This window comes from Erythrolamprus reginae, chromosome 1 (genome assembly GCF_031021105.1).
Source record: "Erythrolamprus reginae isolate rEryReg1 chromosome 1, rEryReg1.hap1, whole genome shotgun sequence".
NCBI lineage: Eukaryota > Metazoa > Chordata > Lepidosauria > Squamata > Dipsadidae > Erythrolamprus > Erythrolamprus reginae.
In genome coordinates, this window is record NC_091950.1 from 49,777,816 (window position 1) to 49,794,763 (window position 16,948).

Below are 16,948 nucleotides of genomic sequence, written 5' to 3' on the forward strand. Positions count from 1 at the left end.
GCAATGCTGCAATTTCACTGATGCTCCCTTCGCTGGGAAACCCCACCTCTGGACTTCTGTTGCCAGTGAAGCGCTCATTTTTGCGATGCTGGGATTCCCCTGCAGCATCGAAAAAACACAAAAGTCTGGAGGTGGGGTTTCCCATGGAGGGGAGCCTCAGGGGAATCCCAGCAGCGCAAAAACGGGTGCTTCGGCTGGCAAAAAAGGTGAATTTTGGGCTTGCACGCATTAATCGCTTTTCCATTGATTCCTATGGGAAACATTGTTTCATCTTACAAACTTTTCACCTTAAGAACCTCGTCCCGGAACCAATTAAGTTTGTAAGACAAGGTATCACTGTACAAAGGTAATCATCTGGAATCAACCAAGTAGAATTAAGTATTTGATGAAATAAAAAAATTGTTTCCAGCCAAATAGTATTATTAGCTCAAAACCTGGATTTCTGGGACCTAGAAAAAGAAACAGTAAGGTTTTCTTGGAAGTTTCATTAATTTTATCAAAATCTTTATTATATACCTCCATAAAACCAACTTAGGATAGTTTTACTCTGAAACATAATAGATTGGGGTAGCCTATATATTTCATAAATAAATATACCAAATTTAAATATCAAAACAAAAACACTTTTTAAGAAAAAAATCTAGTTTATTGCACTTATCTGAAAGCTTATGGGGAAAAAACTACAAGTCTATGGAAGTGAAACTATAAACATTTCAGACTGTTAGAAGATACAAAATAACTCATTGGTCTTAGAAGAGTTGTCTACACCAAATCAAATTTATGAATGAAGCCAATCACACTTATGCACCATATAAACAAACTCCAAAACTAAGTAATTAATGAAAGTGGGGAGCATTTTTAAAAGTGTTATTGTGTTTATATACATGCAAACATTCATACATATTTTTGGGTACACACAAATGCAAGTGCGTCATTTTCCCCCCGTAATTAGAATATAAATATTTGGCCAGAAGTGCATCGTGGGGCCACTCCATTTGCTCAAAATGTCTGGACTTTAGAGAAGTGATTTCATTGGAATTCCAGTTGTCAAAATACTTCCAAAGTAATATGCCAATTGAACTAGGGGTAGATGGTCAGCTAGTTAGTTATAAAACCCCTCAGAGGTTGACTCAAATAGATGAGATCTCAGAATAAAACAAATGTAGCCACTTGGCCAGTCCAAAATAAAAGAATCAACCATTAACATAGCATTGATCATACAAATGCTACTGCTGACAAGTATGTCTATGGTGCCAAAATTAGTTCTTATGCAGAAAATCCACTAATACAAGATTGTATCGGGTAGTTTTAGAATGAAAGAAAAAAAATCTCATTATCTCCACCCAGGTTCATCCAGCATCACTTCAGTTAGCTCATTTGCAGATTCAATAATAGTTGCTTCAAATAGTCAGGTCTCAAATAAATATACATACATACATATTAAAAAGTATTATAAATGAAAACTATTGGGATTATATTTTGTTTTATAGTGTTCTTAAGAAATTTGATAATTATGATACATAAGCTGCAGTGATCAGTAAATTATACATTTAAGCATCTCTGCTGTAAACATTTTAAATATAAGACATTGCAAGATTTAGCTAATGTAGCTAAAGTTTCCTATTATAAAGATAAATCCTGATGAGTACCACAACCTTTCTTTTGGGATAAGCTTCTTTAGTACTATATTTAGATTTGATTATAAATTATGGTACAAAAGGAAATACAGAATCTACTCTGAACGCAGGCTTAATTCTGTCAGGCTAAATATGGTACTGAATCTCACCCACAGAGCCACTCTCATTTTATTGAAATGACTTATAATATTGTGTTTAGCTCGCATAGGCATCTGTGGAACAATAGCCTAAATTGTTTAGTAAAACATGTAAGGCAATCTCCCTTAACCAAAAGCCCTCCAAGATACCTTACAACCAAAATGTCCACACTTCTCAATCAAAATGTTTCACATGGCTGGGAATTTGGACAGTAATAATCTCAATTCACAAGAGACTCAAAGTTAGAAAAGAATAAAGGAAACTAATGCTTTTAGCCCAGTTAATCAGAGCAAAAAACTCAGTAGAGCTCTGATAATGAAACTTTAATCTGAGCACTAAACTGTGCAGCTCTTTCCACTAAAGAAATTACAGTATTTTATTCCTTTAAAGGCATACCCATTTTTCCTAAGAGATTAATGTCCAAAATGAAAACTAAATCTTTTCCAGCAGCTGAGAAATAGGTAATGTAACAGAAGTTCTTCCTATATAATACAGACATTAGCTTGCATGCTACAGCAAATTCATTTTGCTGTTAATGAGGTTAAATTGATACATTATGGTCAAAGTACAATTTCTAGAATAAAGACAAGTTCACAATTTCTTTAAGCTGCATTGCCTGCCTCACCTGAGATATACTGAACAAGACATTTCACTAAACAATTTGAGGACTACTGTATAAATTAGTCTCCTATGCCTCAAAAAGGTAATGTTATAAAATGTTTGTGGCTTCAAAAGCTTGGCATTTCCCAAGTGACAGGATTCCCAAGGATGTGTTCTTACTTATTTACTGTTATTCATTTTATATCACTTCCCACTCATCCTCAAAATCATCAGAGTGAAACGATATAGAAGCATCACTGTGTTTCTGCATGTTGCAAGAATGCTGGAATGTCTTTGTGAGACGATGGATGAGATTTCCTGAAGAACCAATTGCCCATAGTTCATCTAGAGGTGTAACTGGAAAACAATAACAGAAAATTAGTTTTAGTATACAGCACAGAAGAACCATGACTCAAGAAATGTAGCTTACCTCCAACCAGAAAAATATAAGGCTGAATTATACTTAAGAATATGGCCATTGAAATCAACAGGATTTGTGGTCAGCGTTCATTTTTCTCATAGTAGTTATAATTATAGTTTATAGTTTATTAGATTTGTATGCCGCCCTTCTCCGAAGACTTGGGGCGGCTCACAGCATAACCGTAATACAATACATTACAAATCCAATAATAAAAATTAAATCAATTTAAGAAAGCATTAATAACATAATAAAATCCCTAATGATGCAATCATACACATTCAATCTAATCTATCATACAGTAAGGCCAAAAACATAATAAAAAGGGGGGGGGGAATGGTAATTATCCCCACGCCTGGCGACAAAAGTGGGTCTTCAGCATTTTATGGAAGGTGAGGAGGGTGGGGGTTGTTCGAATCTCTGGAGGGAGTTGATTCCAGAGGGCTGGGGCCGCCACAGAGAAGGCTCTTCCCCTGGGTCCCGCCAGCCGACATTGTTTGGTCGACGGGACCCGGAGAAGGCCAACTCTGTGGGACCTAATCGGCCGCTGGGATTTGTGTGACAGGAAGCTGTCTCGGAGATATTCTGGTCCGATGCCATGTAGGGCTTTACAGTGATCCCTCGATTTTCGCGGTCTCGATTTTCGCGAAACGCTATACCACGGTTTTTCAAAAAATATTAATTAAAAAATACACCACGGTTTTTTTGCTATACCACGGTTTTTCCCACCCGATGACGTCATACGTCATCACCAAGAGTCACTTCTCTGTCTCTTTCTCTTTCTTTCCTGCCATTCTCTGCTTCAATCATTTTCTCATTTCTCTTTTTTTCTCCCCTTTTTTCTATCATTTCTCTCTCTCTTCCTTCCACTCTTCTCTCTCTCTCTTTCTTCCTCTCTCACACTCTCTTCCTCCCTCTCTCATCTCTTTCTTTCTTTCCTTCTCTCTCTTTCCTTCTCTCTCTTTCTCTATCTCTTCCCCTCTTGCTCTCGAGCGGCCGGGCGAACGGCGGGTGGCCGGGCGAAGGGCGGGCGAAGGGCGGGCGAGCGGCGGGTGGCCGGGCGAAGGGCGGGCGAGCGGCGGGTGGCCGGGCGAGCAGCGAGCGGCGGGTGGCCGGGCGAGCAGCGAGCGAGCGGCGGGTGGCCGGGCGAGCAGCGAGCGAGCGGCGGGTGGCCGGGCGAGCAGCGAGCGAGCGGCGGGTGGCCGGGCGAGCAGCGAGCGAGCGGCGGGTGGCCGGGCGAGCAGCGAGCGAGCGGCGGGTGGCCGGGCGAGCAGCGAGCGAGCGGCGGGTGGCCGGGCGAGCAGCGAGCGAGCGGCGGGTGGCCGGGCGAGCAGCGAGCGAGCGGCGGGTGGCCGGGCGAGCAGCGAGCAGCCGGTGGCCGGGCGAGCAGCGAGCAAGCGGCCGGGCGAGCGAATGGGTGAGTGGCGAGCGAGCAAGCGGCCGGGCAAGCAAACGGGCGAGCGGCGAGAGAGAGAGCGGCTGGGTGAGCGGCGAACGGCGGGCGAGCGGGTGCTGGGAGGGCGGGGGCAGCCGACATTCAAAGCAATCTTTGTCGGCTTCCGCACTTTCGTCGCTCCCCGCCTCCACCATCTCGATTTTCGCGGGAGGTCTTGGAACGTAACCCCCGCGAAAATCGAGGGATCACTGTATAGGTTATAACCAACACTTTGAATTGTGACCGGAAACTGACCGGCAGCCAGTGCATTTAATGTCTTTGCAATAAACAATATTTAATATTTGATTTAATGTCTTTGCAATAAACAATAACAATGGAGTATTACTTGGATACCATTGGCATTGGCAAATCCCCACGATCAATTACAAAAGGCAGCTGCTGTACTTTGAACAGCTTACATTCTGTGATGATATCTTTAATACCAGTAAACAACAACATCTGTCTATTTCAGGTCCTTGGGAAGGATTGGAAAGATGGATAAAAATGCCAAATTCAATCTAAAAATCTGACTGAGTGTGCAATTAAATAATAATAATAAATTAAATTGTCAACAATGTTTGGAGAAAGAAACTCATTCTCATTTTCTTTCCAACTTCGTCTAAATTTTAAAAAAACCCAGAAAACATAAATAGTCCAATGATTTAGTTGAAAGTAGTTGTTAGAACAGAATTTGCTTATCACTTTGTGTGTATGCTGATACCTTTACATGATTTGTCTTGGTAGTGCATGGCTCATGGGCTCTACAGTAAGGAGTTAAGCCAATGGCAGTTTGTTATTCCAAATGGAGATCAAAACAATTACCGTAAATAAGGTCTCTTTAAGGCTGTTTGAGGGACTTAAAATCTAAATGTAGAATGGAGGTGGGTGAAATTAAGATCAAACGGATTAGAACTGCTAGTATATTTTAGCTTTCTGATCTTGAATAAACAGAATTCCTGCTATAATCTCCCAAATAACATGTTAATGGAGGGGGGGGGAGAGATACTCACCTGCCAAACAAGAAACATTTCCTGGAATCTTCTTCCAGTAATCGCCTGCAGGATTTTTATCTGTGATGCCATATCGACGTGCTACATCTCCATTTGGACAACGTGCCCATACAGTCTTCATGCTTATTACTAGCTCACCTGCCTGAAGCCCTAAAAGCCAAGATGTTTGAGGTGAATACTATCCAAATTGCATTCAGAAGAAACATATGATTAGAATAAACGAAAACAAAGCATAAAAACACAAGAAAAAGGGTAGCTTCATACATTTTAAAAAAAATCTTCACAGTTAAGAACTGTATGTACATTTCACGAAATATTTGAGTTCATTTATTCCTTTTTAATTTACTGGGCCTCACAACATCTTGTGATGAGTGTCACAATTTAGGATGTTGGAAGATGGAGGACATTTTGTTGCATAATCAGATAAAATGTGTTACAAAGATTTAAGTAAATTAATTAAGATGGGTCCAAGCATTGGCAATACATGTAGTCTTTGATTTACAACAGTTCATTTAGTGACTATTCAAAGTTACAATGGCATTGAAACACGTGACTTATGAGTGTTTTTCAGTGTTACCACCTTTGTAGCATTCCTGCAAAATTCAGATGGTTGGCAACTGGTTCATATTTATGACTGTTGCTGCGTCCCAATGTCATGTGATCACCTTTTGCAACCTTCTCAAAAACAAAGTCAGTGGGGAAGCCAGATTCACTTAACAATCAGGTTATTAACTTATCGGCTGCAAGGATTCACTTAACAATTGTGGCAAGAAAGGCCGTAAATGGGGTAAAATTCACTTAACAAATCTCTCACTTAATATCAGAAAGGTTGGGCTCAACTGAGGTCATAAGTTGAGGACTACCTGTACTCAAGTTACCACCAAAGCATGTAGTTGTTAAGTAATCTTACCTGGAACCTGGTCCCAATTTGTGCCTACTGGCATTTCTTCTGTAATCCCAGTGCGCACATGAACATTGCATTTGTTGTCAATGGCCCACAGACTCTGATCATTAGGACTAGAGTACACCCTCATCAAGTGGACTCCGGCTGCCTACAAAAGTGAAACATATTGTTTGATGTTACCAATCCTATTTTGTGAATTGGCAAAGGGAGGAAAAATAAATAAGCGGAGAAACCACTGATCAAATTAGTCAATTCTAGAAAAAGAAAATGTCAACATCACTGAAATAAGTAGTGATATGTCTACATATTCCCCATGAATATCAATACAATTTCAGTACATTCAATTTCATCCCTCCACCAATAAGCATGCACAGATGGTAAAAGAGGAGAAAATTATTAGAACTTTTTAACTGGTCACAAAATAAAACTATGTTTAGGGAAATCAAGGTTTCAAAGCATCGATCACAATTTTTGTGCAAGTTATATTACTTAAGGGTTTTTTTAATATCTACAAACATTTATGAGAATACAGCCATAAAATGCAACCCAAAATATAGCAGTTAAACATACAGTGCTCAAAAAAATAAAGGGAACACTTAAATAACACAATAGAACTCCAAGTAAATCAAACGTCTGAAATCAAACTGTCCACTTAGGAAGCAATACTGACGATCAATTTCACATGCTATTGTGCACATTCAACTTTGTACAGAACGAAGTATTCAATGAGAATATTTCATTCATTCAGATCTAGGATGTTTTATTTGAGTGTTCCCTTTATTTTTTGAGCAGTATATTTCATACCTAGTGATATAAATGAATGAATGAATGAACAGGATAATGTGTACCTGAATAACATCTGTAGAAACTAAGAATATATCCATAAAATGTTAGCATAAAATCAGCTCTGTCCTTTAACATATTATTAAATCTAGCCGTCTAGACCACCTATTGCTCCATTTTGCTAATCCAATGTTTTTACCTATCTATTTCTAAAGATATTGCTTGAATTTTAAGTAGTTCCTTCAATCTTCAAAATCTTTCAAAATTTAGAATTCCTTTTCTGAGGTTTTAATACTGCCCATTTAAGCTGATTAAAAAAATTTCTACCACAATTTATGGAATCCCTATTTTTAAGATGCTATTTTTGTAACTTTTGCAAATTATTTGATGCATGCTATTGTATAAATCACCTTTTTAGACTTATGGAGACCTTCCTGGTATAGTCCAGCATTGCTGGAACATACCGGTAATTTTCATTTGCATGTTCATTTTATCAGAAAACCAACCAGGAAAATTGTTCAAGAAGGTTCCATGCTTTTATTCATGACATTATATTTATAATGCCTTCAATGGTATGCAGAGTTCCATAATGTTCTGACTGGATTAGTCTTTCTTGCCTTTTTGTTTCTGCATTACTATTTTGCACAGGAAACCTGAAAAGGGCACACAAGCTTTCATGAACTCTATTCAACTGAGACTTCCGAGTCTGAAGGTAAGCCTGACACCATTTTTATGCCCCCCCCCCCAGGGATGAAAGATAACATGACTGTCCCTAACTAGCTTTATACCCAAGACTAGAACTCATATTCCCCCAGTTTCTGGCCTGGCACTTTTAATCACTATACCAAACTCAACTGGCTCTCTAATTATATTCTAGCAGAGATAAAAACGTATACAGTGATCCCCCGCTCGTTGCGAGGGTTCCGTTCCAGGACCCCCCGCAACGAGCGGGTTTTCGCGAAGTAGCGCTGTGGAAGTAAAAACACCATCTGCGCATGTGCAGATGGTGTTTTTAACTTCCGCAGCGCTAGCGAGGAGCCGAAGATTGGGGGCGGCGCGGCTGTTTTAAAACGTCGCCGCCGGCATGGGGGGCTTCCTAGCAGCCCCCCAAACCCGGGTTGGGGGCCCGGGGGGTGCTGGCAAGCCCCCCATGCCGGCGGCGACGTTTTAAAACAGCCGCGCCGCCCCCAATCTTCGGCTCCTCGCTAGCGGGCAGGCAGGCGGCGGACAAGCCGTTCGCTGGCGCTGGCTCTCGCCGCTTTCGAGCTGAGTCCTGAAGCGAATTCGCTTCAGGACTCAGCTCGAAAGCGGCGAGAGCCAGCGCCAGCGAACGGCTTGTCCGCGCTCGCTCTCGCCGCTTTCGAGCTGAGTCCTGAAGCGAATTCGCTTCAGGACTCAGCTCGAAAGCGGCGAGAGCCAGCGCCAGCGAACGGCTTGTCCGCGCTCGCTCTCGCCGCTTTCGAGCTGAGTCCTGAAGCGAATTCGCTTCAGGACTCAGCTCGAAAGCGGCGAGAGCCAGCGCCAGCGAACGGCTTGTCCGCGCTCGCTCTCGCCGCTTTCGAGCTGAGTCCTGAAGCGAATTCGCTTCAGGACTCAGCTCGAAAACGGCGAGAATGAACGGCGTGGGCGGGCGAAGGGCGGGCGGCAGCGAGGAGTTTGCGTGGGCGGTGGGGAAACTCCTTGCTGATGCCCGCTGCTCGCCCTCCCGCCAGCAAGAGGGGGAAGACCCAGGGAAGCCGCCCAGCAGCTGATCTGCCGGGCGCCATCTATGCATGCGTGCCCATAGAAAAAAGGGCACGCATGCGCAGATGGTGTTTTGACTTCCGGGTTGAAAAATCGCAAATTACCCTGTTCGCAATGGTCGGGGATGCAATAACCGGGGGATCACTGTAACTTGATCTGACCGTCCGGATCTGAAAGTCTGGATTTCCAGTATTCTTTATCACTCACCATCACCACTCAGTGTTTTTCATTTACTGCGATCCATAAAGCTACCTTAAACCTTATTTATTTATTATAAATGATAACAAAGGGAATAACATTAAAAGCAGAATTATTTAAATGGTACCTGATTTTCTAGTTACTCTTAAATTCAAGTTCTGATTAATTCTACATTATCACTTAAATTCTGTTTCCAAATAGCTAATCCCTATTTTTAAAAAGCAGAGGAGCTTTAAAGGGGGAGAAAAGTAGGCAGCCTATTTAATCCTTTCTTTTAATCACAAAACAACTTAATCTCTCTTTTATAACTGAGAACATGGATGAAAGCCACATAAGCAGAAGTTCAACTGCCAAGATTATAGAACAGAATAGCATAGAATAGAATTTTATTTTACACACACACACACACACACACACACACACACGGAATTTGTCTTGGTGCATATGATCTCAGTATATATACTGTACAAGAAAAGATCAGTTTGTCTAGAATTATAAGGTACAACACGACAGTCCAGCAATCAAATCATATTAGAAACCAGTCAAGATAAATCGTAAGGATACAAGCAACAAAGTTACAGTTACAGTCATTTGTAGAAAGAGATGGGTGATAGGAAGGATGAGAAGATTAATAGTAGTGCAGACTTAGAAAAAGGTTTGACAGCGTTAAGGGAATTATTTGTTTAGCGGTGATGGCTTTCAGGAAAAAAACCCTGTTCTTGTGTCTAGTTGTTCTGGTATACAGTGCTCTATGGCCTCGTTTTGAAGGTAGGAGTTGAAGAAGTTTGTGTCCAGGATGTGAGGTTCTGTAAATATTTTCACAGCCCTCTTTTTGACTCGTGCCGTATACAGTTTCTCAATGGAAGGCAAGTTGGTAGCAATTGTTTTTTCTGCAGTTCTAATTATCCTCTGAAGTCTGTATCTATTTACAGTCTCCTTCTTGGAGTTTACTACTCGTGCCTGTCTATTCAAATTTTCTCCTCTTTAGTAGAAAGAAATAACATTATTATTTCACCCATGAAGCACAAACAAACGTCAGCAATTTTTTGAATGGAGGCTGCAATGCATTCCTCTGCATATGGGATCACTGGAATGTGGTAATTTTGGATCCGTTTTGAGGACAACATTAAGAGCAAGAATGGGAACTGTAACCCCCTGGGAAGCATTTCTTACATTCCCATATTTAAACAGCTAAAATTAGTGCCACTAACTTTCAGGATTAAAATAGTCAAGATTTTAGTGCTGCAATTTTGGACTACTGGGGGAGATCTGCTACTCAGATGCATCCCACTAAAATTAACCATTCTCTGCTATTGAGAAGCGGGGGGAGGGTTGCAGCAATTGATGTGCATAAACAGCTCTGAGCTACATGTTGTGTACCTCCCCTTAACATGTTCTTCATTTAATCATGGCCTCGCTTAAATAAGATTTGCATAAAAATCTATACATAAGTTATTTTACTATGTTATGAATATCAATACTGAAGACCATGAAGCCTGACATTAATAAGCCTCTCTGTGTGTGAGAGAGAGGGGGGAAAGGAGAGGAAGACAGAGGAGGAAAGAGAGGGAGAGGGATAGAGAGAGAGGGAGAGGGAGGGAGGGAGAGAGGGAGACAGAGAGAGAGATTTTGGTGTGCCTGGTGTCAAGACAGGAAAATCAGGAATATAAAGATGTATTGAAAGCTTAAGCTCTCTACAAGAATCTGAGCTACTAATGGTCAAAACCTAAGAAATGTAGAAAATGTAGGATTCTTGTACAGCGTCCACATACAGCACCACCGAGGTGGTGCATCTTGTAATGCACTACCTCGTGGTGCAGTACTGCAAGCTAGTTCTGCTGATCTCTGGCTGCCAGCAGTTTGGCAGATGGATTCTCAGTAGGCCCAGGGTTGACTCAGTCTTCCATCCTTCCAAGGTTGGTAAAATGAGGACCCAGATTGTTGGGGGCAATATGCTTACTCTCTGTAAACCGCTTAGAGAGGGCTGTAAAGCACTGTGATGCAGTATATAGGTCTAAATGCTATTGCTATTTATCATCCATTTGCTATGTGGCAACCAGAGCCATTCTTGATGTAAACACACCAATGATGGAATTGTTTCTTTAATTATGGCTAGCACTAAGTTAGTTAGCTTTTAGTACAACTAAAGATCTATTGATTGATGTTGCAGAACTTATACTACATTATTGACACCAGGTATAATGTATGTAATGTATTATATTCCTGTCGCATGAATCCCAGCGACCGGTTAGGTCCCACAGAGTCACCTTCTATAGGTCCCATCAACTAGACAATGTCACTTGGCAGGACCCAGGGGAAGAGCCTTCTCTGTGGGGTCCGGGCCCTCTGGAATCAGCTCCCACTGGAGATTCGTACTGCCCCCACCATCCTTGCCTTTCGTAAGAGTCTAAAGACTCATCTATGCCACCAGGCTTGGGGTCATTAGACACTACCCCCTGGCCGATGAATGTATGGTGAGTTTGTTGACTGAACAGACATGAATATATTTTAATTGGTTTTCAGACTTTTAGATTTTAACTTTAATTAATTGGATTTTATATGTTGTATAAACATACTAAACCAAATTTAATTAATTTGTTTTTTATATGTTGTAAGCCGCCCCGAGTCTTCAGAAATGGCTGGCATTTAAATCTGATTAATAAATTAATAAATAAATAATTACTTAGCATATTCCAATTGTTTTGATCCTGTTTGGTCCTGTAGGTTTTGAAATGTTGTATTTTTTTAAAATTTCAGTGGTTCAATTGTTCGGTTTTATTACCACATTTTGGGATTATGTTTAAGGAAAAGCAAGCTAAATTGTTATTCCAATAAAAAATTAATAGCAGGGATTAGTGACATATATAAATATAGTAAGTAGGAAATTAAGTACAAGATAAAATGAGTAAGAGAAAAACCAGCTGCTAAACGTAGTGAAGTTTCACTTTATAAAAATAAAATTTGCAACTTCATCATACTTCCAGGATACTGGCCAATTGCTGTTGTAATGACAATATCCCCTTCAATGACCTTATCCTGCAATCTCATTTTACATACTTCATTTTCAAAGTAGAACTCGGGTGCCCTAAGGAAAATTTACTCTGGACATGTGCTCTCACTGACACATGCATGTCATCTTAAAACTTTTTTATAGATCTATGCTCTATTCTAGGGCATGAAGCCATTAATCTAACCTTTCTACATTATTTACAAAAAGCAAACAAACAAACGAGTTCTTCCATTTATCCTAAAATCATAGGTTGGTGCATTTGCCCTTTTTAGACAGATTGTTTTAGGAGACTGTGGGAGAACAACTATTTATACCAATGGCATGCTTCAACAACAGAATTGTTAACACAAACATCATCAGGTCTTTAAAAATCTTGAATATGAAAGATATGATATAGCCTGTCCACTTAAATACTCCTGTTTACTTCAGCAGTCTCTGAGATTTGGTTCCAGACTGTCAAAAGATTATTCTCAGAGTATATGTCAGGAGGGCTTCAATCAGAATTTAAGGAAAATAAAACTCAGAGTCCAGTTTGAACTTCAAAAGTGAATTTTACTCAAATCCAAACTGAAAGCATCAAAACCTAAGCAAAGACTGAAGAAAAAGCCGTGATAGTTGCCCATATCAAAAAATCCCACTTGCCCCCCCCCCCCTTTGGGAAATAGTCAATCCCCATTGTTGGTCTTTGTCAGATGGACACATCTTCACACACACACCCGCATCATACTTATGGAATGCAGCTTCTAACAGACTTTTATTTTCACCTCTTCTCAAGGAAATAGAAACTCATCCTGGCCTTTGCCAGAGAAACGAAAGTTATCAGGGCCCTCCAGAAACTTTCCCCTCCCAAATTCCCCATACCCCTCCCCCTGTTACTTATGACAGTCTGACAGTGGAAGCGTAGTCGAGAGATGAAACATAACGAGGCTGACAATAAATCATGTCAGTTTTCTTTTTCCCTGCTTAAGGTTTTCTTGCCTGTGCAAATAAATGATGGCCTTCATGTTCATATACTGAGACATATGGAGAAGGGAAGGGAACTCCCACATTGAAAACAGTATCATTTATCCCTTCTCCATAAACAAAGTAACAAGTGTTTTATTAACAATCATCTTTCTCTTGTTTTAATGCTGGGATTGCCCTCACTTTCAGCAAAGAAAAGCTCTTACATCCCAGTGGCTCTAATTGCCAAATCATTTGTTATTTGTTATTTCTGCGCCAGCTCAGGAAGCTCAAACTGCCCAAGGAGCTGCTGATTCAGTTCTACAGAGGAATCATTGTGTCTGTCATCTGCACCTCTATAACTGTCTGGTTTGGTGCTGCAACCCAACAGGACCGACACAGACTTCAGAGGATAATCAGAACTGCAGAAAAAACAATTGCTGCCAATCTGCCTTCCATTGAGGACCTGTATACTGCACGAGTCAAAAAGAGGCAGTGAAAATATTTACTGACCCCTCACATCCTGGACACAAATTGTTTCAACTCCTACCCTCAAAACGTCGCTACAGAGCACTGCACACCAAGACAACTAGACACAAGAACAGTTTTTTCCCCGAACGCCATCACTCTACTAAACAAATAATTCCCTCAACACTGTCAGACTTTCTACTAAATCTGCACTTCTATTCTACTAGTTTTTCTCATCATTCCTATCACCCATTTCCTCCCATGTTGACTGTATGACTGTAACTTGTTGCGTATATCCTAAGATTTTTATTAATATTGCTTCTTCGTTGCTTATTTGACCCCTATGACAATCATTAAGTGTTGTACCACATGATTCTTGACAAATGTATATTTTATTTTATGTACGTTGAGAGCATATGCACCAAGACAAATTCCTTGTGTGTCCAATCACACTTGGCCAATAAAAATTCTATTCTATTCTATTCTATTCTATTTATAATAGTTCTTCAATAATGAGAGATTCTGTTTCAATTTTTAGCCCCAGAACATGTCCGTGCAGTTTTAGGCAAATATAAATCCTACCTAGGGCTAAGAATGTATGTGACTCAGCTGGCTTTGTGTCTAAGATGGGCCTTAACAGTCTCCCAGTTTCTAGGCTAATGCCTTAACTATTGTAATTATCAATTCATTTGTTAATATTTATAATACTAAAATAATAAGATATTATGTTGAAAAATTTAGCTCTAGGCAATAAGGAGCTGAAGGCTTCTATTGCTTAAGACTACCCAATTAACCCCTTCATAGAGCAGTAGAGATCATCATATAATACTATAATGTAGTATTCAATAGTGTATCATTTTCTGATTAAGCCAACACTGACGGATAAAAGGAGCTTAGAATTTGAGTTAAAATAATCTCTGCATCTCTTGAAAAACCTGTCTGTTCAAAAGAATTCCCTGAGCTCCAGTGTAATATAGCATGGTCTAGATTGCTGAAATAGCTCGAAAGTTGTTTAAATTGCTTTTTTGGATTTTAAGACTTAAATTGGGGAGAGACATTGGTTTTCCTACCCAAGTCTATATTTTATATACTACAGGAAGGTCCCTTCAAAAGTCTGAACATTTTGGTGAGGGGGGGGGAGTAAAGGTATGAGAAGGGAAGGGAGAGAAAATGATATAAGGTTTTATTCTGATTAACATTTAAGTCATTTTAAATGACTTCACCCTAATGAACTCTATATTAATTTAAAATTATGAAGTGTATATAGTATATATTATTGAAATGCTTTAAGCACAAGATAAATGATCAATACAGTGATCCCTCGATTTTCGCGATCTCGATCTTCGCGAAACGCTATATCACGATTTTTCCCACCCGATGACGTCACTCTCTTCCTTCCTTTCTCATCTTTCTTTCTCTCTCTCTTTCTCTATCTTGCTTCTTCCTCTCTCACACTCTCTTCCTCCCTCTCTCATCTCTTTCTTTCCTTCTCTCTCTTTCTCTATCTCTCCCCCTCTTGCTGGCGGGCGGGCGGGCGAGCGGGGGCATCAGCGAGGAGCCGGGCTTTCCCCTTTGCGTGGGCGGCGGGAAAACCCCGGTCTTCGTCTGCTCGCTGCTGCTGCCGCCGAGCAGATCAGCTGCTGGGCGGCCGCAGCAGCAGCGAGCAGACGAAGACCGGGGTTTCCCCGCCGCCCACGCAAAGGGGAAAGCCCAATTCGGCTCCTCGCTGCTGCCGCCGAGCAGATCAGCTGCTGGGCGGCCGCAGCAGCAGCGAGCAGACGAAGACCGGGGTTTCCCCGCCGCCCACGCAAACTCCACCATCTGCGCATGCGCGGCCATGGAAAAAGGGCGCGCATGCGCAGATGGTGTTTTTACTTCCGCAACCCTACATCGCGAAAAATCGATTATCGCAAGGGGTCTTGGAACGGAACCCTCGCGATAATCGAGGGATCACTGTAATGATGTGATATTTTACAAATGATATTGACTGGATTTAGAACTCTACAGTTCTAAACAGTGTTATATAGTAATTATTAATAAGAAAATAAAAATTCCTCTGCTATTATAGCCATAAAGTACTTGCATTTCTAAAAGGAAAAAAGAAAACAGGCTTAATTTATAAATCCCAGGAATTTCTGTAAAACTTCAGTATATAGTGCTAAATTATAAAAATAAAATGGATCTGAATTTTAGCACAGATAATAATTGGTTATGCTTTGAGATTTTTGAAAGCTGGTATAGAAAAAAGAGTTCAGTAATTTTAAAATGTGCAGCTCACATAAAGTAAAAGCCTGCTTGCTTGTAATTTTAAGACAATTTTAAGAAAAACAGAACAGGCTTATAGTGTCATAAAAACTTTTTAATATCCTAGTTACTCCCTGTATGACATATACTGTTCTCAGTTTATGAACAATTCAAGCAGGATATATTTGTTTTCATATGGGAGAAAGCCAGAGCCATACCATAATCACCAAAAGAACCAATGAAGAAAGCAGATCACATTCTTTAGTAATGAGCCTCCATTTGATTACCAATTATTCCCCAAGTCAGATTCACCAGCAGAGGTAAGAAACTTGAGAAAATTTAAGCAAGGTTACACTACCGATAGGTTGCACATTTATGATTTGTATCAGCATGGCCAGCAGAACATAATTTTGGAGTGTAAGATGAGTAAGAAAATGTAGCATTTCATTGGCAAATTGATTTGTAAGTTAGGAAATATGTCAAATGGGGAAAATTATACTTGCAGAGCTCCATATTTCAAAGAAATCCTAGACTCTATCTGCACTTCATCTCCATCACTGTGAATATGATACAACATAATCTCAATCAAAATAATCGACTTTCAATGTACCATAAATGGTTCAGTACAGTAGATTAAAGCTAGGAAATTTTAGCACATTATTTATTTAGGCAAGATAATGTTGCATTTTCAAATTTGCATGGAATAACACCAGGGGTTATTATATAAACATTTATATAGTTATATGTTTGTTTGTTTTTTTATGTCGGATCACCCTGGTATATTGAAGGAACGTCACAGCTCCTTTTTGCCTCTAGGCCCAACCCAGGACCATTTCAAGGGAGTTAATTTATTTATAGCCGACAACTATATTCTGTATGTATGTATTGTCGGCTATAAATAAATTAACTGCCTTGAAATGGTCCTGGGTTGGGCTTAGAGGCAAAAAGGAGCTGTGACGTTCCTTCAATATACCAGGGTGATCCGACATTAAAAAACCCCAAAAAAACCCACCATATAGCCCCTCCCTGGTACAGAGCTGGAAGGGATCAGGTCTGATAGCTCAACTGCTAATTCTCTGCCTTACAAGGCAGAGTCCACCAGATCGAATCCCAGTAAGGAAGGGTGTGGCTAGCTGATGAGGCCAGAACAAGGCCGAAATGGGACCATCCTAGTCTCCCTTAATTTTAAAATTCCAGCTAAAAAAACATTTAACATTTATATAGTTTTATATACAAATATAAATCATTTATATAGTTTGATATACAATTATATAAATTGTTCACTGAGATTTGTTTAATCTGCTTTATGTTGCTAATTGGTAAGAAAGCAAAAGCTTATTCATTTATTGGGTTTATATGCTACTGATTCAACTCATGCGCTAACAAGATAAAACAAATAAAACCACTATGAACCAAGT

The 16,948-nt window shown here is 40.2% G+C and overlaps 1 protein-coding gene across 4 annotated transcripts in view; it reads right to left on the bottom strand.

The window, feature by feature from the left end:
* Positions 1–624: 624 nt before the first annotated feature.
* The window catches only part of TECPR2 (tectonin beta-propeller repeat containing 2), a 57,535-nt gene continuing 41,211 nt past the window's right edge, over positions 625–16,948 (bottom strand). For all 4 annotated transcript variants that reach the window (XM_070751893.1, XM_070751899.1, XM_070751892.1 and 1 more), the window contains 3 exons: positions 6,149–6,290; positions 5,239–5,388; positions 625–2,732 (listed from right to left, as the gene is read on the bottom strand). In XM_070751893.1, the coding sequence (XP_070607994.1) occupies positions 2,575–2,732; positions 5,239–5,388; positions 6,149–6,290 (450 nt within the window). In that variant the 3' untranslated portion in view covers positions 625–2,574. The remainder of the gene's footprint in view (positions 2,733–5,238; positions 5,389–6,148; positions 6,291–16,948) is intronic.